The sequence below is a fragment of the Eulemur rufifrons genome, chromosome 16 (assembly GCF_041146395.1).
Source record: "Eulemur rufifrons isolate Redbay chromosome 16, OSU_ERuf_1, whole genome shotgun sequence".
Taxonomy (NCBI): Eukaryota; Metazoa; Chordata; class Mammalia; order Primates; family Lemuridae; genus Eulemur; species Eulemur rufifrons.
The window spans coordinates 40747529-40775426 of NC_090998.1; the positions used below are offsets into that span (position 1 = coordinate 40747529).

Genomic DNA, 27898 nt, shown 5'->3' on the forward strand with positions numbered 1-27898 from the left:
CCTCCATCATTGGTACGTCTGCACGTTTCTTCAACAAATACGTCATGAGCACCTACTAAGTGCCAGGCTCTTTGCAAGGTGCCGAGGGGTACAGGGATGACCACGTCACACATGGTGGCACCTGGCTCAGGGAGCTAACATTCTCATGGGGAGGGTGTCCTAGGGCCCACAGAAATGCAAATGAAAATTACTCCCCCATCTGATTCTTCAAAATGGAAATTATGGGATAATAGGCGGACACTGGCAGAGAAGGTCTCTCCTCTTCTACTGCTTAGCAAATGCAGGCCAAGAAGATTCCAGATCTTACTATACTGCTCTGGTCCTCTGCCTCTTTCCAGAGAAGTCTCAGGGAAGTCAGATCCTCTGCCCCAAACCCTCCGTCTTGCCCGGGGCAAAGACAAGACTCTCCCTTCGCCCTTAGAAGTTTCACTGAAGATCAACTCACAACAAAGCAGATTAACAAGGGAAAAGTTATCAATTTTTTAAACATGTATACACAGGAACCCCTAGAAAATGAGAATTTAACTCCCCAACGGGGTTTAGAAGCTTATATGCCTCTTTCTTTCTTTCTACCTTTCTTTCTTCTTTTCTTTCTTTCTTTCTTTTTTTTTCTGAGACAGGGTCTCGCTCTGTCACCTGCCTGGCTAGAGTGCCGTGGCGTCAGCCTAGCTCACAGCAACCTCAAACTCCTGGGCTCAAGTGATCCTCCTGCCTCAGCCTCCAAAGTAGCTGGGACAACACGGTTAGTTTTTCTATTTTTTGTAGAGATGGGGTCTTGCTCTTGCTCAGGCTAGTCTTGAACTCCTGATTTTAAGCAGTCTTCCCGCCTCGGCCTCCCAAAGTGCTAGGATGACAGGTGTGAGCCATTGTGCCTGGCCATAGAAGCTTATATGCCTTTCCCATAAAATGGGTTGTGGGAGGGGGGGAAAAGGAATTCTGTAGACGGGCAACAAAGGGTTACTATGGAGGATGAATGGATGGGGAACAAAGATTAACTGGTGAAGAGATGAGACATATATTCTTAAAGAGTCTGTTCAGGTGTGGTCCTGGTGTTCCAGGGAGGGGAAGAAAAGAACAATTGTTCTCCTAGGTGGGTCCAGATCTCAGGCAGATAAAGAAACCTCAGTGATTTGGGGAGAGTTCCTGGTGGTAGTGGGAGAAGGTCAGAGAGAACTTGAGGCTTCTTCAGTCAGTCCAGAAGGTCAGAATGCCATATTTTGGGGTAAAATATTTCTAATTTCCCTCAATCTCATTCAGTCAGAGCTGAAATACCACAATAGCCCATGAGGCCTGGCATGGACTGGGCTCCCCACTGCTCCCCTCAGGTCCTCAGATGCACTAGGTCCTGCCCCAGGGCCTTTGCCCTTGCTGTCCCCTCTGCCTTGGATGCTCTTCCCTAGGCAGCCACATGGCTCTTGCCTTCATCTCCTGGGCGTGCTGACATGTCCCCTTCTCACTGAGGCCGTCCTGACCTCCCCGTGAATCTCCCCACTCCCAACATTCCCTGTGCACCGTTCTGTTTTATTTCTCTCCATAGCACCTTTTATCACCACTGCCTGGCTACACATGTCTGTTACCCGAAGCTCAGCACTTGTCCCCGAGGCTGCATCAGAAGAACAAGGACAAGTGGTTTGAGGGAAAGGAAAGAGGAGTTTATTAACCTGCCGGCAAATGAGGAGGTTGGCAGACTCCTGTCTCAAACACCAACGTCCTGCCTCTGAGCACAGGTCCAGAGCTTTCAAAGGTTCTGATTAATCCCATAATCCCATCTTCCCATAAAATAATCTCGTGACCTCAGCCTGGACAATTCCCTCGAGCCATCTCCTGTGGCAGAAAGGACACTCCCCTGGGCCTCCCGACCACCAGCCTGAGGCCGGGATGTAGGTTTTAGTTCTCAGAAAGGGTGAGGGGCTTTGAAGAGACAGACAGGACCCCAAGTGATGCACTAGAGAAGGAAAAATCAAGGTAAAGCAGGTTGTGCTAAGTGCCATGAACACAAAACAGTGATAGTAAAGTAGAAAATGAGAAGTTGTGTGGAGGTAGTGGCATTAAGGAAGGTCTCTGTGAGGAGGTGACATTTGAGCTGAGACCTGAGACAGGAGAAGGAGCCAGGTCCAGTGGATCCGATGAGGAGTCCAGGTGTGGCCAGGGTCTCTGAGGCCTGTGGGCTGTGACATCCCCTCCGTGAAGATGCTGAGCCTGCACCTGCTGGGGAGGGGAGGCCAGGGGAGGGGAGACAGCTCGGCTCTGGGGGCTTCTGAGAGTTTAGGCCTGAAATCTGAGTCTAAGTGTGCGGGGATCTGAGTTCTGGCTTTAGCACTTAGGAGCCCTGGCCCAGCTCCCTTCTTCCCTGGGGGAGGGCAAGCGGCTCACTCGGGCTCCTAAGTGCCGGTCTCCTGGCGGCCAGCAGAGGGCAGTGGTTGCCGTCGGGCCGGCGGGCAGGCCAGGACTGGCCCTTTCCCTGGTGGAACGCCCCCTGGCGGCCAGCTCCAGAAGGGACGGGGAAAGGTTGGGCCACTTCCTCACCCTCGCTAATCCTCAGCTGCCCCCAAACAGGTCTCGGAGCTCTGGCCTCTCGTGGGGACTGGGGAATAGGTAGGGCTGGGCAGACTGTGGGGACACTTGCCTAACCACTCCCGGGCAGGCCACCTGGACCAGGCAGATTCCAGCTCATCTCAGGATAAGGAGAAAGGCTCTCAGAAGTTAATGTGTCTGCTGCTGTTATTATTAAGCACTTACTGTGTGCCAGGCACTGTGCTAAATTTTTTTATCATGCATCATCTCTTTAAAGCTTCACAACAAATCTATGAAACACACATTGTTTCTCTCTTGGAGGTTGCCCAAAACCAGACAGCTAGAACCGGGGTTTGCCCTGCAGACCAGAGTCTGTTAGTGTTACTGCTGCCTCCTCGGGCAGGGGTGGGTGTTGCCCAGGGAACTGAGGCGAGTAGGGAGGGATGAATAGGATTTCATGGCGCTGACATGGAAGGGATCAGGAGATCACTCAGCCTGGCGCCTTTATTTTACAGATGAAGAACACTGCAGAGAGGCACATGCCTTGCCCAAGGTCCGCAGAGAGCACAGGGCTGACCGTAACAGAGGGACTGAGGCACCGGGGGGGGGGGGGGGGGCCGTGAGCCATATCCTCGCTGCCCTGCGTCAAGTTACAGTCCCTTGAGGGTAAGGACCCATTTTACCCTTTATTCCCTTCTTACGCCCCACTGTGCCCACCGTGGGGTGCAGTACGTCGTAGGTGCTCAAAACATCCTTGATGATGGGTTCGTCAGGTTTCAGTCTGAACTGTCAGTTCCTTCATCCTTGCTACCCTGGCACTCCCTCCTTACAAGCAGCCGCCCCCCCTCCTCCAGGAAGCCCTCCTTGACTAACTTCCCCAGCTGCTGTGCCTGCCCGGTGCTGAGGTCTCGAGCTCTGGTCCTGTGTCTCTGTTGCCCTCCTCAGCCCCTGGAGCTCCCTCCACGCGGGGACAAGGCCTCCCCTTAGCTGTTTCCCTCAGGCCTGAACAGGTCAGGCAAAGGGGCCAGAGGGGAGGTTGTGCAGCCAACCCTTGGTGCACAGGGCCTGCCTCAGGCTCTGGCCCCGTGTCCCCTTAGAGCACAGTTTCTCGGGAGCCACCAGGGCACCAGCTCGCTGTCCTGGCACACGGCCTCTGAGCTCTGATATTCCAGCCAGAGCCTGGGGATTTGGCCTGGGCACCAGCTCTTGGGTCCCTGCTCAGCCCCACCTATCCTTTGTGTTCCAGTCTCCACCTCGCCAGCTCTTGGGTTTGGTAAATTTTTCTGTCCCTATGGCAGAGAGTCTGCAAGTGAAAAATGGTTCCAGGCAGACAAAAGGCTTCTTTTCAGCCGCTGGGTGACCAGAGTTGACCTCTCTGGGCCTCAGCTAATGAGAAAAGAAAGAGCCAAAACTGGGTAGGGGCTTATTTTTGTTGCTGTAGCCAGAGGAAGGCTGGCGCTCTGGGCCAGGTGTTCACTGAACCACTCCGGAGGGCAGGAGAGGGAGGAGGGAGGAGGGAGGAGGGAGGAGGGAGCTCTGTCCAAGGAGGGGGATCAGACTCTGCGCCTTTCAGAGAACCGTTTAGGATCTGCTAGCCTGAAACAGGCAGGGAGTTCCCTTGTTTGGGTAGGAAACCATCACTCTCTCCCATTCATTCATCCATTCTGCACATGCTCACTGTGCTCCCGCAACGTGCCAGGCGCTGCATTGGCGCTCGGGACCCACAGGTCAGCAAGATATGCCCTCACCTTCGTGGGACTCTTAGGTCTGGAGACCTTGTCTGTGGAGGGACATCATCCATCCATTCTTTCATTCATTTTGTATTTATTGAACCCCTGCTATGTGCCAGGCACTACACAAGGCCCTGGGGATGCCCTGGGGCATGATCCCTGCCCTCGAGGAGTTTAGAGTCTTCTGGGGATAAAAGGCACGACTGAAGCAGCGCTTAAATAGAGGAGTAGGGAGCCAAGGATACAGAGATAAATGCCAGCGAGAGACGCGGCTTTCCTGGCAGGAGCGAACACAGCTGTCTCGTCAGGTCCCCAGACGCCCTGTGAGGGAAAGGGCTGTGCTCCATCTTACAGAGGAGGAAACTGAGGCTCCATGACTTTAATGTCCCCCTAAGCATCCAGAGCAGGGCCAGCTAAGGATACGTCCAATAAACGTTTGTGGAATGAATGATCCATATGTGCCTCATAAATTTCTTTCTTTCTTTTTTTTTTTTTGAGAGAAGGCAAGAGAGGTTTATTAATTTGCCAGCAAACGAGGAGGTTGGCAGACTCCTGTCTTAAATACCAACATCCTCTGGGTCATAAATTTCTAAGTAACTTTTATGTCAAAGAATAAAATCATTTTAACTACACGACAATAAAAATGCTACAAATGAAAATGACAGGAAGCCCAGTCAAATGGTACTTAGAGGGAAATTTGTGATCTTCAAAGAATCTTAGTTTGAAAAGGAAGATGGAAAATTAAAGCATTTAACTCAAGAAATTGTAAAACTATAAAAATAATAAACTCAAAGAAAGTAGAAGGAAATAACGAATGTGTCATATAATTCCTGACTATGAAATTCACATTCAGCTTCAGAAGTTCACGTTCCTATTCAGAAATTAATAGAACAGATAACAAAGGCACAATGAGCGAGCAGGTTTCGGCTCTAGGCTTCCTTTGGGTGGTTATGGGGTCTACCTGTCAGTCTTTCCCAAATTTTGAGAGCAGAGTCTGTTCCTCAGGGTCCCCAGAAGAATGAATTCAGCCCTGGGCCTGGCTGTGCTGAGTGAGCCAGCCCGCACAAGGTCTATTTGCTTGTATTTGAGTCACCCTACTAGTTGGTTGTCTTTAATCCTTAACATATGTAGCAACAATAACACTATTACTAATAATCCTTTGCATTTGTTGAGCTATTGCAGTTCAGAGCGCTGGAAGCAAGAGATGCAGCATTCCTGACAGGAGCGAACACAGCTGTCTCATCGGATCCCCAATGCCCTGTGAGGGAAGTGGGGAAGGAGTATGCTCCATTTTACAGATGAGGAAACTGAGGCTCCATTTACCTGAGGTCTCATCGCTGGCAAGTGGGTGGGCCAGGACACAAATGCTTCACAGTCCCTTCTCCCCCACCGACTTCCTTTGCTCGAGACACCCGTTCTTCCTTCAGTCTGCCTCCCGAGTAAGCACCTCCGTGCACACTTACAGCCCCCCTTCCTCCAAGCAGCCCGTCCTCACTCCAGTTCCCTCCACACGCCCTTCTCTGCTCTGACCTTCAGTCAGTGGCACCCCGTCTGCCCTTGGCAGGGAAATCGGGTTGGATATCTTCCGTCGCTGTCTTATCTCCCAGCCCCACTGGGAGCTTCTTGCGGTGGAGGGGCAGACAGCCATCTCGGTGTTCCAGCACGGAGCCGGGCTTGGAAAAGATCCTCCATCCCTATTTGTTGATCTGGAGTTTGATTTGGCAGGATGAGACCTGTACCCATTGGAATATATTCTGGGTGGTGCCAGCTCCAAGTGGGGCAGAAGTGCTTGAGAAGAAGCCCTGCCACCATTTGGGGAATCCCCTGTGTGCACGCTGGTGCCTGGCCCACGAGGTGCCTGGCCCACTAGGTGCCTGGCCCACGAGGTGCATGGCCCACGAGGTGCATGGCCCATGTGGTGAGTGGCCCGCGTGGTGCGTGGCCGCGGCAGGTGGTGCTGGGACGTAGGTCAGTGTTGGTACAGTCTCCTGGTGGGATGGGGGGCAGGAGACCTTTTCATGTCCAAGCTGCATTGGTACGAAGGTATAACGAGGTCCCAGGACCCCTTTCCCTATAACTGGAGAATTCCTAATGTCCCACGGTCAACCCGATTGGCCAGTGACTGACCAACCCCGAGAGGGAGATGAAAACAGACACATGGCTTCATCCATGGACAAATCTCACACTTTATTCATCCCTTGGCTGAGAGAAGGAGGCATTGCCCTGAGACAGCCAGCCGGGCAGGTGGGGTGGCTGGAACACGTGTCATCTGTCAGATAGTACATACAGCACTGATTATGCAGAAACAGGAAGGGAAGCAATAAGTTAAAAGCCACATAAGTTATGAAAAAATAATATATACTGTATATAACTTGTATCTCTGCTGAGGATTTGCTCCCTTGGAAACCAATAAAGAGCCTGAGAAGAAGCAGCAATCAGCACTCTCACTGGGGACTTCAGGGACGAGTTCATGTCTGCATTTCCCCGGCCTGCGAGCCAGCGGCCCGTCAGCGCCCCCTACAGGCCTGGAGGGCCTGAGGCCCCAGAGTGGCCAAACCCTGGGCCCCCATGCCCTGGAAAAGGAGATGAATGGATCACAGGCAGGCTCCAAGAGGAGACGGGGATGGAGAGGGGAAGGAGGGAAGGAGGGAAGGTAGCTTAAGGGATGGAAGGCTGGAGCTGCTAGGATCTCCCTGCAAGCTACAAAGTGGGGAGCCAAGAGGAGGAAACAGCACTCCTGCTAACCCCAGGTTGAGCCCTTTTAAGGCTGTAACTGGGGGGCTCCAGAGCCCGACTTTGAGGGCTCAGAAGCTCCCAGACCTGCATGGACTGTGCCTTCTTCATGGCCTATTGGAGGCAGGGGGAGTGGGCTTGGAGGGAGGAAGGGGCTGGAGGGGAGAAGAGAAGGAGCTATGACCCTTCAGGTCAGGGGGGTCCCTGGGCTCCTCAGTGCATGCAAAGGCGGGAAGGGCCAGGCTGTCTGTCTCCATGGAGAGGAGGACACAGGCCCTGAGAAGTGGGATTTGTGTGAAGTGGGCCCAGGGTTTCTCGGCAGGGGTGGGGCGAGGGGTCTCAAGGGTCAAGTGCACCAAAGCCAAGTGTTCAGGCTGGGAAGCACCTGGGCTTGGGGCGGAGAGCTCAGATCCCAGGCTGGGGGGTGATCGCAGAATGGCATGGAGGTGAAGGGGTAGTCTAATTCTCCTGCCTGGTCTCGGAGGGCATCTGGCCTCCACTCCCAGAGAGTGGACTGTGGCAAGAATTGCTTCTGGAGAAGGGCTGGGAGCTGGCTGGGGTGGCCTGTCCAGTTCTAACCATGGTGTACTGGGAGGGACCCCGGGGAGGAGGGAGGTGTGCAGGTGTCTGGGCTGACCTCAGAGGTCCAGGCTCAGGTCCCCAACACCCAGGGACCTTCCTCCCCTCAGTCTCCACGCTCCATAATACTGTGAGGTCTCTGCGGGGGCCCAGGAGGTACAGGAAAGCCGGGGGGTCTTCAGCACCCAGCCTCCCGGGGAACTCCAGGTGCAGGATGGGGCCCATGCTGGCTGGGTGAGCCAGGGCCCCAGCCTCAGTTCCAAGGCAGAGGCAAGGCAAGGCTTGAGATAGGAGTTTAGGGCAAGCGTTGGGCAAAAGACTCAAAGGGGCCTTGGTCAGAGCCCACGTTGGAGGAAGAGCCTCCAAGGAAAGAGGAGGTGGAGACAAAACCCACCCGCATTCCAGTTTAGCCAGTCAGAACCACCTCTGGCTAGAAGGTTGGAAGGACGAGGCTGTGAGACACTGACGGGGAGCGGAGGGGCTCTGAACAGCTGGCGGTGCTCCTCTCCCACCCCCCAGCCTGCCAGACGCGGTCACAGTTGTCACTCCTCCTCCTCTCAGTTCAGTATCAGGTTTTGCCTCCCCTCCCAACCTAGAGGCTCCAGGCTGCTTTCTTAAGTCTAGCTTAAGTCCCTCCTGCTGCCGTGGGAGTGCCCTGAGGTTCCGTGGGTCCAGCTGCCTTACTCTGAGACCTCTGACTCCTGCGAGAAGTACTTCTCCGACATTTCGGTGATTTGGATCACGGGACCTTTGCTGTTCTTCTTCTTCCGGGAGGGGGCCTTGGAGAGGCCTGCCCTGGAGGCAGCTACAGGGGACATGAGGGGTGGGGGAGGGAAGGGGCTGGAGGTTTGGGAGCCACTTAAAATGATGCCTTTAGGGTCCTGATCCCCCTCCACCCCCTCACCCTCCCCGCCGTGGGTTCTCAGGGCAAGAAGACTTACCGGTTCTGGACCGGGACTGCACGGCGCTGACCACGGTGGCCGAGGGCAGGTCCATCCTGGGGTGTGAGGTGGGGGAGGAATACGGTGGGATGTAAACAGAGCCCGTGGGATTGGGAGCCTGGGGGCTTGCAAGTGGAGGGCAATTCTTGGTTGTCACTCTCAGCCCCCGGTTGCCCTGTCGTGTGACCCTGGCTAGCCAGCCTGTCCTTTCTGGGCCTCAGTTGCCTTTTCCCTGTGTAAATGGCTAATAGTACTGAGCGTTTATTCTTGGCAGGTATTTGCATCATAATGACATTAACCTTCCCCAGTACAAGTGGCTCATGTTTATGATCAGCCCATTTTCCAGATGGGGAAACTAAGCCTTTAATGAACTGGGCCAGGGTCCCAGTTCGTAAGTGGCTGAGCCAGGGCTTGAATCCAGGCCTTCCAGGCTCACCGAGTCACGGGAAAGGGAAGGCCGACTCTAAGTGGCCTGCATCTCCTGCCCTCCCTCTCCTCCAGCCCCATCTTGCCGCCCCGCCCCTCACCGGCTCTCCTCGCCCTCCACCAGCTTGCTGTAGGTGGCGATCTCGATGTCCAGGGCCAGCTTGGTGTTCATGAGCTCCTGGTACTCGCGCAGCTGCCGCGCCATGTCCTGCTTGGCCTGCTGCAGGGCGGCCTCCAGCTGGGCCAGCTTGGCCTTGGCGTCCTGGAATGCCAGCTCTCCCTGCTCCTCCGCTGCCCTGATGCTCTCCTCCAGCTTCAGGCACTGCAGCCAGCAGGACAGAGGAAAGGGTCAGCGAGTGGGGAAGAGAGGGAGCAAGTGGCCAGGGTCCTTATTTGGGGTGCATGGGGAGGGAGGACTGAGCAATGGCATTACTGAGTGTGCTAATGGGTTGCAATGCAGCAAGAGGGAGTTCAGTTAGACCTAGAGAGACATTTGCCTAAGGTCAGAGGGGAGTACCACAAGCCACTAAAGGAGCCTCTCCCAGCTGTCCTTACAGGGTGGCACTTGCTCTGAAGGCTTGTTCTTGCTAGAAGCTGGGACTTCAGCCTGCACTCCCTTCTCTCTGTATAGTTGGTGGGGGCCCGGGAGGGAGGCAGGGGGCCCTGGGTGTGCTTGGTGGTGGGGCCTCCTAACGTCCCGGCGGCCCCGGCCCGTTTACAGACTCCTACGTGCAAAGCTTGTGTGATCCTCATAACTACCTTAGGAGGCTGTGCTACTGTCCCTTTCACAGGTTAGGAAACTGAGGCACAGAGGTGCTAAGTGACCTGCTCAGGGCCACTCAGTCAGGTCTTGGACGTCCTCAGTGTGCGTGAGAGTGTGTGTCTCCCTGCCCCTGCCCCCAGCTGCGTCCTCCAGACACTCACGTGGCTCTTGATGGAGACGATCTGGGACCGGAGCTTCTGGATGCGCACGTTGAGGTCGGTGATCTCGCTGCGGCTGCTCTGCAGGCTGCTCCCAAGCTCGGCCGAGCGGGCGGCCTGCTCCTCCAGCTGGAGGGGCGTGGAGGTCGCGGTGAGGGGCGGCTCACGGTGTCCCTCCCAGCACCCTTTGCCCCTCGCCCTCCTTCTTCTCTCACTGCCCCCATGCCAAAGTCCCTCCCCGGCCCCCGCCACACCCCTCTCTGGGTGGCCTCCTCCTGGCTGCGAAGATGAGTCCCACGGGCTGTGCCCACATCTGCCTGGCCTTGCTGGGTGACAGCACCACCGTGAGCTCTGGAGGGCACAGACTGGGGGCTTCCGTCCCGGCCGCCCCTCAGAGCCTGGCACGTTGCTGGGCTTCCCCCTTCTCCACGCCCGTGACCCGACTGCTGTGGTCTCCCCTCATAGACTCTCAGGACACAGAGCTGCAAGCGACCTCAGCCATCACTAGTCCAGCCCTGCCTGTGGCCCAGAGACAGCTGTCCCGGCCGCTTCTCCAGTCTGGTGCTAGCCCCACACCTGGCTCCGCGAGTACGCCTCGGCCTCCTCCAGGCTGCGGGCCGCGATGGCGTCGTACTGGGCCTTCACCTCCTCCACGATGCCGCTCAGGTCAACGCGGCAGCGGCTGTCCATGCCAACGGTCACCGACACATCCTTCACCTGGGCTGCCAGGTCGTTCAGCTCCTGGCCGGGTACAGACTCGGGGGACTCAGGGCTGGTGGGGAGGATACCGGGACCCAGGGTGAAAGCAGAGCGGGGCTACTGCCGTTCTGTCTCTTTGGAGAGACACGCAAAGGACTAGTGCCTCCCTGCCATGTCTCCCGGCTTGGACTCGTGGGAGGCAGCTCCCTGCCTCCTGCCCCCCCACCGTGACCCTCCCTCTCTGGGAGGAGGGCAGGGAGGGACTCTTGGGCCCAGAGGCCCACCCCACAGGCCCCATCACCCTCCAGTTTCCCCACTGTCGGCACTGGTGGGAAGGGCACAGGGACTCACTCCCAGGGGGGGACGGCTGCCTCCTGCCTGATGGGGCAAAGGCCTCAGAAGTCATGTCCTGGGGCCGGGAGCCAGGACCCCCGGCTCACTGTTCCGCCACCACAGCTCTGCAGCTCTGTCTCCGCCACTGGACGGGGAGCTGCCCGGGGGCCTGGCAGAGCCGTGTGCATCTCGGGCCCTGACGTCTGGCGAGGGAGTGTCTCGGTTCACTGAATGAATGCTGGAATGGAAGCCAGTGAATGACAGGGGGCGCGGGGCGGGGTGGGCCAGAGGCTGACAACCCTGCACTCGCCGCTGCCGGCCGCGTTAAAAGCGGGACAGCCTGCAAGAGGCCTGGCACGGCCTTGGCGCCGTGACTTCAGGGTGGCCCTGGAGACTCACTGCCCGCCCCCGCTCTAGCTGAGGCAGCTTGCAACAGTGACAATACCTTCCCCTTCTCCTGCCCATCCCCAGACTCTGGACAATGGTAAACCCACCGCTTCCCTGAGGGCTGGCTCCGGCCAGACTGTGCTGAGTGCTCTGTGCACGGCCCCACATTTCACCCCCCCAGGCCGGCACTCTTGTTAGCCCCAGGGGAGGAAACTGAGGCACAGAGCGTTAGGGAAACGGCTGTGAGCGGCAGAGCTGGACCCCAGAGCTCTTGCTCTCTGCTGCCGCTGCAAAGCTCCCTCAGTGGGGTGGGGGCAAGGAGCTGGAGCTTTCTCTGTCATCTTCCTGGCCCCACACAGGCCTCCTATTGTGCCCACAGCCTGGCAGCTTCAGGCAGGATGCTCAGGGGTGCGAAGGGAGGCAGGTGGAACAGGGATCTTTATGAGGGGCTGCAGGGTGGTGCCTCTTGGGCCCTGGGCTGCTTCCCCTGGAGATGCTGAACGAGGGTGGTCTCAGTGTGGGAAGGAGGAGCCAGGGCAGTAGTCAAAGCATCCGCTGCCAGCACTGTGCCCAGAGAGCTGGAGGGTGAGTCAGCTGGCCAGGAGGGGGCCAGGCGGTGGGTGGGGTGGGGGAAGCCTCAGACCCTTTCTGGAAGGAGGCAGGGTAAGCAGGAGCTTGGTAATAGAAGCAGGAAGTGGACTGTTCAGAACATCCGCAGACCTGTTCAGACGTGCTGGCCCCTGCCGGGCTGCAGGGGGTATAACAACGCTTGCATGTGTGCTGTGGAGGGCCCACCGCGGATGGGCCCTGGAAAGCGTGTGCTTCTGCAGGTTGGTCAGAATTAAGCTGAAGTACAGTTTAGGGCTTCCCCTGGGAGCCAGAGCATGAGGCTGCTGTGTGTGTGACCACTCTCATCGTGTTCCCCGAGGCAGGGTAGATGGTGACTCTCACGGGGTAGCTCAGTGCTAGTAGCAAAATGTGCTGATGGCACTGGACCCTGAGTACCATCACCTCTTATGAGTTGGGTTACCCCGGTTAAGTTTTTAGGTATCTCTGGACCTTGGCTTTCTCACCTGCAAAATAGCTCTAATTACGGAACTGAAAACAGCTAATGTTTATTAAATGCTTACCATGTGCCAGACACTGTTCTGAGTGCTTTAGGATATGTTAACAAAATAAATCATCACAACAGCTCAGTGAGCTAGGTGCTATTATTCTCCCTATTTTACAGACGGAGAAACTGAGGCAGAGAGAAAATAACCCACTCCAGTGCACACACATAGTTACTGAGCCAGTGTTCAAATCCAAGCCAATCTGAAGTCTATGCTCTCTTAACCATTATCCCTGCTTCAGAGGGCTGTTGTGAGGATTAACTGAGATTGAATCTGGAAAGGACTTAGCATGGTGCCTGGGATGTATTAGGTGCTCAATAAACAGTGGTTGGGGATACTCTATTGTTGCATTAGTTAGTAAAGGTGATGAAGCCGGGATGAAGTGTCCAGGGGCAGAGCAGCCCATTCCTGGAGCAGCCTCCCTGCCAAAGCTGTTCAGACAGCATTGGCTTCTCTCTGCAGGAATCAGCCTCCCAGGAGGTGTGCCTGGTGGCAGGGGGTTGTGGGCAGATCCCAGCTCTGGAACCAGAGTTTATGGGTGGCGCAGTGGCATTCCAGCTGGAGGTAGCCAGGCCCCAAATGTGCTTGGGAGCTGGACAAAGAGGCTGAGGGGGACCCTGCCAGCCCAGGGTCCTCTCACGAGCCTGTGTCCCTGGAGGGGAGGGGCAGAGAGGAGGCTGAGGCTGCAGTGTGTGGACAAGGCCTGCGTGGATCATGGCCGTGGGCCCCTGCTCGGCTGGCTGTGTGTGTGTGTGCGCACGTGTGTGCATGTGTTTTGGAGGGAAGGAGGGCTGTTTCCTGGGACACAGGGGTGGGCCTATATTTCTGATGTGGTGTGTGCTCCAAAATTGAAACTGGAGTGTCCAGCCCTCCCAGGGCTACTCGAGTCCTAACACACTTTTCTTCCACCTGAGGCAGCCGTGGTCGGCTCTGTCCCTTGCTTGGACCTGCTCTGTCCAGTGAGGTAGATGTTGAAATGATCGTATTTTGGATATATTGGGCCAAATACATTATTAAAATTAATTTTTCTGTTTCTTTTTAAAAATATGGCAACAGCAAACTTAAAATGACATATGTTGCTTGCATTGTATTTCTATTTGGTGGTGCTAACCAGAGAACAATGATGTGGGGACTTTCTGGCCAAGGGTGAGTGTTGCCTTCTCAGCCTGCAGTGGTGCGTGGGGAGACACATGAACCTCACATCCCAGCACCAACTCACTACTGCTTTCAAAGCAGCGATAAATGCCATGGTGTGCTAGCGTCTACTGCTGTCACTGCGGTCCCTCCCTTCTCACAGCAGTCCTATGACAGACACACACCCACACCCAGAAACCCCTGTGCACCACCCCTCCCCAGCAGCCACCAGGGGCTCCCCGGCACACTCAGAGCAAGGTCCGAAGTCTGTCTCTGGGCCCAAGGCCCTGCCCTGCGCCTTCTTTCCTTCCCTTCAATCGCCACGCTCTCTCCCGCCTTAGGGGCTTTGCATAGCTCTCCCCTCTGCCTGCTGCCATCTCAAATCTCCACTGAGCTGGATCTTTCCCATCCTGGGGTCTTCACCCACTTTCACGTCCTCTGAGAGGCCCCCTGCACACGGGCTCTGAGGCTCTCCCCTCCCTCCAGCATGAGCGCATCACCCGGGTTCTCTGCACTCCAGCACTCATCGCCCTGCAAAGCGACCTTGTCCAGATATTTGTTCACTGGCGTATCACCTGCCTCCTCTTGGCTAAGTTCTACCCTCCCTGAGAGGACGGACTTTGCTTGTCTTGCTCAGGCTGTGATACCAGTGCCCGATGTGCAATAAACATTTGTTAAATGCATGAATGGGTTTAGTCCTCGTCACTACCTTACCAGGCTGGTATTATTATGCTCCCCATTTTACAGATGAGGCAATTGAGGCACAGAAAGGAGAAATAATTTGCCCAAAGTCACAGAAATGGCAAAAAAAAAAAAAAAAAAAAAGGCCAAATCAGGATTGGGGCGCAAGGGCTGCAAAGGGCAAAGGGAGTCCACAGGCCTGGCTGCTGGGGCAGGGGCCAAGAAGGCTAGTGGGTGCGCCTCTGGCAATGCCCAGACATACCCAGCCGTCTTCCAGTTGTGCCCCCATAGATGCAGGGCCTGCGTCCTGGCTTAGAGCTTGAACTCTGAGCTCGCTGAGTTGTCAGAGAGCAGGTGGAACAGAAACACTGGCCTTGCTGATGTCTGCCTGGGCTGCAGCCGCTCACCCACTTCCCGAGCCAGCCGGTGGGCATGGTGCAGGGCCAGCCCCATGGAGCGTGCTCTGGCTGTGGAGGGCTTTGCTGGGGACAGGAAGCTTTTCAGGGCAGCTGCTGTGTGTGGCCTGCCCGAGAGCTCTGCTTTCCTGCTGCTCCCAAGGGTTGGGGTGTTCTCTTTGCTATGCCACATCCTGTGCCCACAGACAGGTCTCAGTCCCACGGAGGCCCCACCTGGGGGCTGAGACTGCTGGAAAGGGGTGGGGCCCATGAGCAGCCACGAGGCCAATCTCCCTTTCCACAGGATGCAGCCATGAAGCTGTGGTCGGCAGCCCATAGGGTTTTAGCAGAATTTTAAAATTGGGGTGGCGACTTTGATCTCTGCTCTGACCTTGGCTGCACTGTGGTAGCTTTGCACCAGCGGTGGGCAGCACCCAGGCTGCCAAGCCCTGTCCTCCACAGCAACGGTCCTGCCTGCTCCTAGCTGGACCAAAGGCATCTGTGGAGGAGAGAGCCCAGGAGCCCGCAGCAGGCCCCTCTGCTGACCACGTTGGCAGCAAGCTAGGCTTTGCTGGGCCGTTGTCCACCTAGGCTCAGCAGAGCAGACGAATGGGGATGTGTTTCAGGGGCTCCTCCATCTGCATTTAATGGGTCATTTTTCTTCTGGCAGAAGCTAGTATTGCGTGGGAACCAGAGAATGTGACTACAGGTCTTCCCTGCCTTAGCCAAAGATGGGGAAGGGTGAGATGCACGCCTGCCACAGCTAGAGCTGTGGGTGCCTGCGGTTTAGGCTGCAGGGTTTGGAGAGATCAGCTCAATCAGAACGTTTGCTCGAGGTCCCTGGGTTCCGTGCCTCTGAAGCACCTGGTGCCCTGCACGCCTCAGCGCTCCAGCACACACGAAGACACAGCCCTCCCCGAGACAGTGGCCGCTTGGGAACCTGCCATGCTCCGTGAAATGAGCGGCCAGGGCACACGTGGGATTATTGACATCAGCACGGGAAGGGATTTAGGAAACCATCAGTGACTGCTGCAGATGCCAGGCCCCGGATGCCCCTGCCTCTCTGGTCCTTCCCTGTGGACCAGCCAGCTCTTGGCTCTCAGGACGCCGGCCCCATCCCGCTCACCTGCTCATAGATGGTTTTCATGAGCTCCACGAAGCTCTGCAGGCCTTTTAGCTTGGTTTCCAGTTCGGTCCGACGAAGGCACTCTGCATCCAGGTCCTAGGGTTGGGAGCAGTGGTGAGTGATGGGAGGGAATGTTGGGGTCCCAGGGTGGGAGTGGGGTGAGGTCTCTCAGGGGAGACCTGGCTCAGAGCCTGGGCAAAGGGGCTGGACGGGGACAGGCATATCCCTCTGTCTACTGGTCCTGGGGCTTCAGCCTCTGAGGGCTTTGCTTGGGCATAAAGGAAAGGAGGAGACCCCGAGGGCCGAGGGCCCATGAGGAGGCGCCCGGGCAGGCTACCTTCTTCAGCTGGACGAAGGTGAACTCCATGTCTGTGCGCTTGGAGATCTCATCTTCATACCTGGGAGGGGGAGGGAGAGACCCTGTTCAGCTGGCCGTGTGGGGACTTGGGGTTCGTTAACTCCCCTGGGGTGGGGCTCAGGGCCTCTGCTATTCCAGCTGGGAAAACGTGGCCCACCGCTCAGGTGGACGCAATCTCACGTCCTCCGTGACACATCGCTCTGCCTCATGACCCTTGTCTTCGGTGGCCCCGTTTTCTCACTCCCTCCTGATGACCCCCCAGTCCTCTCCAGCAGCTTCCTCTGGCTGTGCCCTGCCCCACCCACCCCTCCAGGAGGCCTCCCCTGCCGTGCAGCACTCTCTCCCTGGCACTTTGTCCCCTCATCTTTTCCCCACCTCTAGCCCTGAGAATCTCAGGTCCAATCCGGCGGTGCCTTGGGTCAAGTCCGCGGGAGCATCCTGCTCTAGCGTCACCTTCTCCCCTCCCCTCTGCTCTGCTGGATGGCAGGACACCATCCCACCGAGTTCCCGCCAAACAGAGGAACGGAGGAGCGTGGACTTTGCCATCAGACGGACCCACAGTGTGTTTTTGGGCAAGTAACCTCACTCCTCCTCCTTGGCTTCCTCACCTGTGAGGGGTGTGGGGGTGTCGGGGTGTGTGTGTGCGCATGCGTAGGGGGCTGACAAAGTCCACCTCTGACACCATGACAGACAGTTACATGGTGCACACTCAGTACTCAACAACGCGCAACCACTATTCTCTTCCCAGTTTGGCCTCTTCCTTACTCAGTCCACCTGTTTGGAACAAGGACACTGCTGGGTGGGCGGATGGGATCCCTGCATCCCTGGCCTGACCCTCTTGTTCCGGGCAAGATGACTGTCTTGGCCCCACGGCCTCAGCCTGACTCCCCTGAGCCCTCCCTGCCCCAGCGGATGTGGGGATTCCGGGCTTCTGTTTTCTTCCCCCTTCTCCAGGGGTGCCTGAATCACTGGGCGGCTCTAATTACAGCCGCCTGCCTGCCCCGGTCCCTGACCTCCCAGCAGGGGTGGCGTCACCCCCGCCCACAGCAGCTGGCTGGCCCTGGCCCTCAGCCCTCTTCTCCACCTGCCCACCTGCGCTCAGCGAGTGGACCCAAGGGCAGCCAGGGCCTGCAGGGCACAGGGTCTCTGGGTCTCTGGGTCTGGTGTGCCGAGTCACACACTCTCCTGGCTGCCACCTCAGCTTCCAAGTCTGTCAGGGGCCCTGAGGGTCCAGCTCATGGGGGCTGGGCAGAGGGGTGGGCCAGGAGGCTGCTCTGCTGCCTGGGCTCTGCCAGGGAGGACAAAATGCACCAGAAGCGCCTTGACTGGAGGGGGAGTGACAGGTGCTGTGGGCCACCCCGTCCCCCTGTGCTGGTCACTTCACCTGTACCCTCTCCTGGGACCCTCAGAACCCTGAGCGCGAGAAGTCCTATTGGTCCCATTTCACAGACGCGGAAGCAGAGGCTCAGAGAAAGGCTCGGAGGGGCCTGTGGCTCCTGGCTCGCTGGCTCAGCACGGGGCTCTGGACTACTTGGGCTCGAACCCGGCTTCTTTGCTAACCAGCTGTGTGACCTTGGGTAAGTTACCGTGTGTGCCTCGTGCATCGTAATAGTGACGTCACGAGGATTACAAAGGGCAACGCGTAAAGCACTTCCAGCAGTGAGCCGCACCCCTGCGGCTCAGCCCTCCGCCTGGGCCTCCAGCATTCTCAGAGAGAAGCCCCCGGAAGCCCCATCGCAGAGCGTGGGGGGCTCTCTGCACACCCTTCCCAAATCCTCAGGGCGTGGCCAACCTGAACAGGCTTCCTACTGGCATGTGGGGGTCTCGGAGGAATTCTCTGTCCTGCGAACGGGGACCTGGGAGCCCCTCCCCGACAGGCCCTCCCCACACAAGCCCCATGGCCAGGACCCCCTTCTCCTTTGGCTTCTGGGTAGCAGAGTTCTGCCAGCCTGGGCAGGACCTTGGGAAGAGCAGTCGCCGTAGCTGTCTGCGCAGCCTTCCCTCCGCCCTCCTCATCGGCTGCCCTCGTCACCCGCCTCTGCTTTCCACTCGGCCCACTGAGTCATTTCTAGTTGCTTGGGGGCTGCTCCCTGGTTTATTTTTAGCCCTGTCTCCTGAAAAGCCTTAGGAGGGGAACTTCAGGCCTTGGGCTGGGGGCACTGAGCCGCGTCAGACCCTCCCAGCCCCTCAGATGTGCCCTTGCCTGGGGAGGGCAGGGGGAAGTTGTGTTTCCAGGGTGTCGCTCGCAGACTCAGCAGATAGTGACCTGCCGGGGCCCAGGGGGACACAGGCAGGGTGAGTCGAGGGAGACAGGTGGCCTGGCAGCTGCTCCGGGACACCTCCAGAGGAGGACACCAGGAGTGTGGGGACCAGAGGCGGCATCCTCATAGTGTCCTGTCTAGGCTGGGTCTGCCTCGACCTTGGACCTCCAGGTATGCTGGGTGGGCGGGGTGGGAGCAAGGTTTGAGCCCCCAGGGGGAGGCCGGGGGCACAGCGGGAACACTGAGCTGAGTCCAGACTCCGGGTTCTAGCCAAGGGCCAGTCCTCATAAGGCTACTGCTAGTCCATCCCTAGCCTTTGTGTGAGTTAGAAAAAAGCCCCTTCCTCAGGGGTGTTTGACCTTGTAACAGCCTGCATGGCTGGATGCACGACTGGATTGCAGCCCCCATCCACCCATCCACCACGTACTCTTGTGCAGTGCACAGCTTGCACAACTGTATGTGGCATCCCTGAGTCAGTTGTCGTGTGGCCTCGGGCAAGTTGCTTCGCCTTGCTGGGCCTTTGCTCCATCCTTAGTTAATGGAAGGGTTAGACCTGCTGATCCTTGAGGTTTCTGCTACCTCAAAGCCCTTGGAAGTCTCTGTCCCCACAGAGGCTTAGGTGATACCTTCTCCCCTATTCCACCCCCAATCCTCTGCCAGTCTGCCAGTCACCAGCTCCCAAACCCGTTCTCAGGCCCTTTTTAGCTTGTCACACCCGCACCCCCCCCCCCAACTTGTTTATTTCTGTGAGCTGGGCTGATCTCATCTGCCCTGTAGGGGCAGGGCACAGCCCCTCCCTGTCAGGGCTCGGCCTGGCGTCTCCTGGCTCCTGGGGGCCCCAGGCTGTGCACAGACAGGCTGCAGCTCCCTAGCTCTGCCTGCAGACCAAGGAGACTTCCAGCCTCACCAGCAGGCCCAGTCTGTCGGTCCCCAGCTTAGGTGGCTCCCCACCCAGAGACGGGGAGAGAGGCCCTGAGCCTAAGCAGTAGTCAGACAGCAGCGGATGGAAACCGGGCAGCAGGCCAAGTGAGGGGGCTGAGCCAGATTAAAACAGCAAGTGGCATTTGTACAGAACTTCCAGCTACAAAGTGCTTCCGTGGACATGATCTGGCTGGGCTCGTGGGAGCAGCCTTACCTGGTGCCTGGCTGGGGCCAGGGAAGGGACGTAGCGTGCAAGGCTGTGTGACTGAGGATGATCCCTGCCCTCCCTGGGCCTCTGTTTCCTTCCATAAAAGGAAGATCCAGGGCTCCCACTAGCTCTGCCGTCCTCTGACCCTTTGAGGGCCAGAGACCTACTCAGGGTCAGTGAAATGGGCCACAGGTTCTGGCGAACTGGCGTGACTCCCCCCATCACGGCCAGGCGCTGGGGAGCTGGGCCTCTCGGGTTGTGCAGTCAGATGTGTTTCCCTAGGACTTGGGAGGGCAGGGCTGGGGAGAGGTGGTGGGCGCGCTGAGACACAGCCCTCGCTCCTGGACTCCCGGACAGGCTACCCCCATCCTCCAGCTCTGCCCTGCTGGCTGCTCCGGGGACTGTGGGCCTTGCCTCAGACTGGCAGGGTTTGGGGCTGCAGATCACGGCAGGTGGGGAGACCTGGGGCTTGGCCACACCCTGTCCTCCCCTCTCCCTGGCTGGGGCCTCCTTGCAAGGAGACCAGACCCAAGGAGCAGTGCAAGGGCAGAGCCTCTGCGCTCTGCTTCAGCCTCCTGTTCCTGAAGCCCTGCTCCCTGCCTGGTCAGAAAGGGTCGAGTCTCCTCTGAGCAGCCCAAGGGCCTAGTCTGCCCTCTTAGAGCCAGTTCAGTTCAGCAAACCTGCACCGAGGACCCCGTGTGCTGAGATCTTGGGCCTTCTAGGAGACAGCAACGCTGCCATTTCTAACTGCCAGGTACCATGCTGAACCCATGACTTCCGCCTTACACCAGCCATAGGTTGGTATCAGCCATCATCACTCCCAGTTCACACAGGAAGAAACTGAAGTTCGGATAATTAAGCAACTTACCTGAGATCACAAAGCTAGTGAGGGCGGGGGCAAGGATTAAACCCCATCCTGGTCCAGTTCCCCAGGCTGGGCCCATAACCGCTGGGCTGCCCTGCCCAGCAGCTGTTTGCCCACCTGTCTGTCTGTCTGTCTGTCTGCCCCGCTAGGTTGTGAAAGTAGCTTGCAGGCGGGGGCCATGTTTTCCTCATCTCCCTAGTTCCCAGTCTGCCCGGATGCCTGGCACGAGTTGCCTGTAGGGGATTGCTTCTTTACTCAGATCAAACCCACCCTTCCCATCCCCTGCCTGCACCCCAGCTGTGGCCCTCTCCTTTCTAAGCCAATCGGGATTGAAATCCAAAGCCACATCCAAGGCAGAAGCCCATCTGTTATTCTAGCCAAGGACATGATTCCCCATCGCCAGAGCGACATGGGGACAAAAGCAAGCGTCCTCCTGGCACAAGAGCTGGGGAGGGGTTGTGACAGTGCCCGGGGGCCAGCAAGCACAGCGTTTGGCTGGGAGCCAGCACAGACTGACTTCATTGTAAGGGTCACCATGTGGGAGGGGGCAGCCGCAGGGTCACCGCCATGTCCCCACTATTTAGAATGCCATCTGACACACACTAGTCCCTCAAAATCTATATCTCGGGCAAAGAAATGTTCCCTAACTTCTTTCCTCTTTCTCTGGCTCAGGTGCCTCCCACCCGGGTACAGCTTGGTCCCCACCCTCTGTCCTTGCCCACCGCCCCCACAGGGCGAGACCTACCTGATTCGAAACTCCTCGACCTTCTCAAGCACCTGCAGCAGGTTGGCCTCCAGCTGCCCCCGCTCCTGGGTCACTTTGCGCAGTTCCTCCTGCAGCCGGCCCTGGTACTCCTCGTAGAGGTGCCCGAGATCGAAGGTCCCTGTGTCCTGGCCCTGCAGGAAGCTCCAGCGCGTCTCCAGCAGCTGGTTGCGCTGCTCCAGGGCTTGCACCTGGGAGAGCAGGAGGGCGGTGAGTGGGCCAGGTGTGGAGCTTGGGGGCCCTGGCTGGCCAGCGAGGGCCCGTGAGGGCTTCCCTGGGCAGTGGCAGCTCATCTGCGCACACCCACCCGGGCTCTCACTCAGCACCTAATTCAGAACGCATCCTAATTACTGATTGTTCAGACTGAAGATGGTGAGATAAGGGGAGGATCAGCGCTAAGGTGGAGCCAGTTAGCAAAGGCTTCCAGGGGAGGGGAGGGAGGGCAGGGCAGTGCTGGCCAGGGCAGGGAGGGGACTGGGTGTGAGAGTGCCGACATGTGCCAGGCTCTCCCTGCCTGCCTGGAGTTGGGGTGGGAGACCCCAGGGAACATGGGTGTCAGAGGCCCCTCTGCCCTCTCCCTGCTGCGACAAGCCTGGTCTCATCTTGTCTTGGAAACTCAGCAGGGTAGGGCCTGCTTAGCACCATGCTTAAGTGCTAATCCTCCGGACAGCCCAGGACTTGTAGCCTCCCAAACCTCAGTTTTCCCATCTAGAAGTTGGGGGTGATAACACCTGCCGACCTCTGAGGGCTGTGGGGGGAAGTGCCTGGGACATGCTTTGGGACAGTAACCGTAGCAAGAGCTCATGTGGCCCCTACCACGTGCCAGGCCTGCTTCCAAATGCTCGATATCTGCAACTCATTTAACCCCGGCAACAACCCCATGGGTAGGTATTATTATCAGCTGCATTTTACAGATGAGGAAACCAGGCACAGAGAGGTGGAAGAACTTGCCCAAGGTCACGAAATTAGCAAGTGGCCCAGCCAGGCCTGGAATCCAGGCAGTTTGAGTTTAGAACCATTTCACCGCGACCACGGATGCCTCCTGTTTGTTGCTGGAGTCATGCAGGCTCTGGGCCCAGCTGCCCTTCCTGGGCTGGCTTCTGCCTCCAGTTAGGCCCAATTTTGCCTTGAGGATAATGACAGGAAGACCGGAAGGACAATGTGTCCTGCTGCTCTTCTCAAGCTCTGCCTCCCAGACGCCTTCTGCTGTCGAGCCCTCCTGGGTCCTCTTCCTCCCTCCACCCAGTCCAGCCCAGCTTGGCCTGTGCCCTTCCCCACCCCGCCTGTCCCCTCTAGGCTGCAGCCTCCTTGGGCACTCTCCTTCCTATGTCCAGGCCCTCTCTGCTTCCCTCCTGCAGGAAGCAGTCGCTGACTGATTGCTTGAGAGACTCCCACTTCCCCCAGCGCCAAGGCCCCAGTTTATCTGTTTCTCACTTGCCCGACTCAGCACCCTCCGGTCACCCTGGGCGCCGTCTGCTGCCCTCTCGGGGTTTCTGCGCGCTCGGTGCCCGGGACGTGGGTCGGCCACTGAGGTGGGAGGCAGGGCTGGGGCTCGGCTCCTGGCCAGTGCGTGAGGATGCTGTGACAACCAGCCCAGTGATGTGCCCTTGACCACAGGCAGGTCGCTGGGCCTCCTCCCGCCACAGCTGCTGCTGCTGGCCCAGGCTCCCGGAATCGAAGCCTGCGAGAGCCGCCGGGAGCCTTTTGGAGCAGCTGGTCTGCGCCCTTCGTTTATAGGGGAGGTGATGGAGGCCGGGGCTGGGGGGTGGGGCCAAGTTACTTGTCCAGGGTCACACAGCAACTTGGTGGCCAAGCTTCTCAGGCCCATCTGATAGCTGCTGCCTGCTCTGGACCTCATGGGCTCCCCGTCCCTCCTGAACCTGAGTGCCGGGCAGGGCTCTCCTCTCTCTGACCCCCTCCGTCCCCAGCTTTTCCTGTTCTTCCTGAGATGCTCTGATGACCTTGAGATATCCCCTTTGGCATTCACAGTCAACAACTCCAGCAGGAATATTGGATGACAGCGTCTGGCGACAGTATTTGTGGGCTGTCATTTCCCTGCTTAACTCCCATCTGTACTGGTAGGTTCTGCTTGAAGCCAGCCTTCAGCCTACTGTGTTCTGTACTCACAGCCAAACAGGTTCAGTAGGGATGGAGGTCAAGAGGGTTTCTGCCCTGCTTTGTGTATGTGAGAGGGAGAATTGGGGGGGGAGTCTGCTCACCCCACCTTCTCTCCGTTTTGACAAGCAGGATCTCCATGTTTACACTGGAGGTGGAGTGATGGGAGAGCTTGTGAAGTTCCTTCCTCCACCCATGAGGCACTGAAAAACCTCCACACCAGGAAATTCTTCCCTTAGTCTAATCTCAATCTCCTGTGCTTCAACACTATCCTGCTGGGACATGGTGTGCATTTGGCCAGCCAGTCCAGCCAGAGGGCCTTTGTGGTCTTGGGGGATCAGGGGCAGGCCCCTGTCTCCTGCTGCCCTTGGGGGAGTCTCTTGTTGCCTCGGTGGGTGGGGATGGGAACTCATCCCCCACCCAGGACCTTCCCTGCAGAAAGGCTCCTCCCTCTCGGAACAAAGGCCTGGGAGAGCGGATAATCCCTGCACCCTGAGGGGTGCCAGGTTAATTGCCTCTAACCCATGGAGGCTGCAGAGCCCTCACCCCTCATCCCTCCTCCTCTCTGTCCCCCACCCTTAGATCGTGCTGTAGCAGCTCTAGGAGGGGACTCACAGAGCCTGTTCCATCTGCCGTCCCGTTTTACAGACGAGGAAATTGTGGCCCGGCTCGGTGGTGCCGGGGCAGGGCAGAGGCTGGCGGAGAGATGTGTGTTTTGTAGGGGAAACTAAGCAAGCTAAACTGGAGCTCCTGGCTGGGGTCTGGGGGCTCCTCGAGGGAGCAAGGTGACCACCTCAGGGACTTCAGGTCCCAAGCCTACAGGGCAGTGTCCCTGGGGCCCGCGGGTCCTATTGCTCAGGTGGGGCCATCAGATCCCTGCCTACAGCCAGCAGTTGGCTTTGCCCAAGGAGCCTCAGCGACTCTTCGTCAGGAAGGCCTGGTTTGTGTCTTTCTGTGTACAGGCACGGGGAGGACTCCAGAGCCTGCCAGGGGCGGTCACACAGGCCCAGGGGAAGACGTTTTCCCCACGCCTCTGTCCCAGGCAATGCAGCACTGCCCTTGGGCTTCCTCTCTGCAGCCTCCCGAGGACACCCTCGGACAGTCCTGCCTCTTGTCCCTCCTGCATCCCCTCTGTTGTCTGCACGTGAAGGCGAGAGGCCCAGCCAGCAGCCTCTGCCGGAGGTAGGCATTGCCCTCCCCCCTCCCTCCGCCTCTCCTGCTGCTCTTCCTCATCCCCCTCATCTTGTGAATCTGAGGCACAGAGAGGGTAAGCAGCTTGCCCAAGGAAACACAGCCAGCAAGTGGAAGAAACAACACTGCTCCAGGGCCTCTCTGCCAACTCCTGAGAGTTTCTCTGCCCTTCCTCCGCCTCCTCCTCCTCCTCGGTGCTCTCTGAAGGGGATGTGGAGCCATGTGCTCCTGCCCTCTCCTCTCTTTGCCCAGAGCCCCCACCCACTGGTCCTGGCATCTCACCCCTGGGCCTTACCCGGCCCAGACATCTCTCTCCGGCCCTCGCTGCTCACCAGGTCCCTTCACTCCTCCTCCCAGCAGGGCCCTTCCCCTCCCTCCCCTCTTCTCACAGCTCCTGCCCAGAAGGGGCCAACTGGGTTCTAGGAGCTCCCTGGGCCAGGCCCATTTATTTTATTTTTTATTTGACAAATAATTAGAACATATTTACTAGGTGTGGGGGATGTTCTAACTGCTTTTCAGAAATTATTCCATTTGATTCTGACAAGCCCAGGAACCCGATGTATACTGCGCACAGAGAGGTTAAATCACCTGCCTGAGGTGACACAGCTGGTCAGGGGTGGAGCCAGGATTTAAACCCAGTATGGCTGCTCCAGATTTCACACCCACCCGCTGCCTGCTTCTACCTGGGCCCCAGCAGCCTTCACAAGGGGCCAACAGATCTCCCCTGTGAGCTGTGGGCCAGCCGGGACTCCTTGGGGCAGAGCCCCGTAGTCAGAGCCCCCAAAGGGCTGGCACCCACAGCACCCTGCATCCCACCCTGAAGGGCACCCCGGCTCCAGGCCAGCGCTTGAAGGTTGGGAGGCTCCAATTCTGCTAAATGCCTTTAAGGGCATTGCCCTGGCTCCTGGGCATAGGGTGCCAGCCCCAGGGCCCCCTCCCTGTGCCCACCCACTGTTCATCCTGCGGCAGAGGCACAGGGTGACATCAGCACTGGCATTCGAGGGAGCAAAGCCACACATCGGAGCCAAATCACACAGCTCAGTGAAACATTCCTTTTAAGGGATCGAAGCAGGTTGGTGAGGAGGTGGCTCTGCAGCGACCTGCCTCCCCAGGGCGGCCGGGCTGTTCTCCGAAGGAAAACTGGCCCAGCGCTGAGGGGCGCCCAGCGGTGAGGGGCTCTGCGCCGCTGGGGCTGGGGGAGGGGAGGCTGCACCTCTGTGGATCGTTGCTCTTCCCCTCCAGGGACCCTGACCTGGGCACCCCAGGTGGGGACAAGGAAACTCTGGTCTAGGCACATGAATGGGGGAGGGAAACAAATGATTTCCTTCTCAGAGACCAGGCTTTGTCTCGCAGACTGAGTTCAAATCGGGACTGCACCACTTGCTGGTTGTGTGACCTTGGGCAAGGCACTCAACCTCTCTGGCCCTCAGTTTCCCCGTCTGCACAGTGCCGTGTGGGCAGAGGGCCAGACACAAGCAGGTGCTCAGTCTTGTTCCTCCGCCCCTCCCTGTGAGCTCCCACGACATGGGGAGGCCAGCAACGTGCACAGGAACACAGTCAGGGGACCAAGATGCAGGCAAGGTCAGAGCCAGGGCCGGAGGCTGGGCCTCTGGTTTACTGGGAGGGTCAGGAAAGTAGAGTTTTCCTCATCTATAAAATGGGCATAAAAGGTCTTCATATAGTTGTTGAGGGAAATAGAGAGAAATCTGCAAAGCACTCAGCGCAGTGCCTGGCACACAGCAAGCAAGTAGCAGCTGTTACTGTCATGATTATTCTTGGGCAGGGCAGGAGGGCTTCTTGGAGGAGGTGAGGAGCAGGTTTGGGGGGTAGACGGGACTCCCTCGGGAGCTCCCTTGCCCTGGGGGCAGAGATGACATGAGTGCCCCCGACCAGTTGCAGGCCATGGGCAGTTGAGGAAGTGTGGGGGTTGGGGTGCTGAGGACTCATGCCCCTACTCAGGCGGGGTGCGGGGAGGCCGGCTGGCGGCTGGTCCTGACTCGAGCATCCATCCCTGCATTCCTATCTCCTGACGTGCCAGAGCTGCATCCTCTCGCCACAGCCTCCTTCCGGCAGCCCCACGCACCCCCTCAGCCCTGCCGGTTCTTTTGACCGGGAAGCTGAGCAGGGCTGCAGGGCCACTGAGGGATGGACAGGAGGGTGGACCTTGGGAGGTCATCTCTACTGTCCATCTGCCTCGAGCAGGACCAAGGGCCACACCCCCATCAGCTGTTGCCATGACGGGGACCCTTGGCAACACTCGGTGCTGCTCCCTAGTCCATGTCTGGTAGGATGGAGGGGTGGCGGTTGGTGGCCCAGGCCATGTGGCATGTTATTGTCCAGATGTCCCTCAGAGGCCATCCTGGGGTCCTTTTCTGCCCCCGTGCCAGGACAGATCAGCAATTCCCTCCCCAGCCCTCTGCTCAGCGTTAGCAATGCGGCCTCCCCATTGGCTGCAGGCAGGGGTGGGGCACGATGATCCGCGCCAGGGAAATACAGAGCTTGGCCACCTGCCCAGGCCTGGCAGCCCTTAGTTTTGGGGACCCCCCACCGACTTCTCACCTTGCCAATCAGGGAGGCAAATTTATCATTGAGGACCTTCATCTCCTCTTTCTCCTGGTTCTTTTGCTGCTGGACGGCCGGGTCCACCTTGAGGTCCAGGGGCACCAGCAGGCTGGGGTCCACGGTCACCTTGGGGATGGTGCCAGCTGACCAGCAGCCTGTGAGGCTTCGGGAGCTGAAGCTCGGCCCAGGGGCCCCGCAGCTGCTCCATCCCGAGGCTCCAGGCCGGGGGCTGCCCGCCGGGGTCACCTCACAGCCACTGAGGCTGCTGAAGCCAACGACACAGGAGCGGCAGGCCATCTCAGACCCCCGGCCTGGGAGCAGGAGGGCCCAGGGATGAGTGAGTGAGCCTTGGATGGGCGATGGGTGGCAGGCTCTGGTCGCAGCCGGGGCAGGCTGGGGACTGAGGGGCAGACACCTGTCGTACAGTGCTCATTAGCTGCAGGAGGGCGGGACGCCTCCCAGCCTGACCAACCTGTTGGATGATGTGGTGCTGCGGCCCCTCCCCCCCGCACAAGCACGCAGGGTTCTCCCTCCCCCAGGGGATCTGCCTTGCTGAGGGGCTGGTCACAGGCCCCCAGCCAAGCAGGCCTGGCTCCAGGGAGGGGGCCAAGGCTGGCTGGGGGGGCGCAGGGAGTCAGCAAAGGAGGGCAGATTCAACAGGGAAGGAGCGAGCAGAGAGAGCAGAGAGAGGCCTCTCACCGCAGGCAGCCCTCGCTGCATGCCTGACGGCTGACGTAGCCGGGCTCACATACTTTGGAAAGGATGAGGCAAGCACAGGCCCTGAGCTCCCGAGTGTGGGGCAGCTGTCTTGGGCGCCGTGCCAGCAGGCACTGGAAAACAGCACCTTTGTCTCCCTGCGTATCTGCCCCTTCTTCCTACCTGCCCCTTCCTTCCTTGGCTCCAGCTGTCACCCCCTGAGCACCTGCCTCGCGCCCTCCACTGT

General features: G+C 58.3%; 1 protein-coding gene across 2 annotated transcripts; it reads right to left on the reverse strand.

Annotated features, from left to right (window-relative positions):
- Positions 1–8236: 8236 nt before the first annotated feature.
- On the reverse strand, positions 8237–27252 carry KRT80 (keratin 80). Of its 2 annotated transcripts, none has more exons than XM_069491019.1 (9): positions 26953–27252; positions 21070–21278; positions 16049–16109; positions 15712–15807; positions 10421–10585; positions 9848–9973; positions 9025–9245; positions 8498–8553; positions 8237–8361 (listed from the first exon to the last, which is right to left on the reverse strand). In XM_069491019.1, exons 1-9 carry the CDS (start codon positions 27250–27252, stop codon positions 8237–8239), a joined length of 1359 nt encoding a protein of 452 aa, XP_069347120.1. The 2 variants fall into 2 exon arrangements, with proteins under 2 accessions (XP_069347120.1, XP_069347121.1); XM_069491020.1 differs by lacking the exon at positions 8237–8361 and adding an exon at positions 8362–8396.
- Positions 27253–27898: the final 646 nt, after the last annotated feature.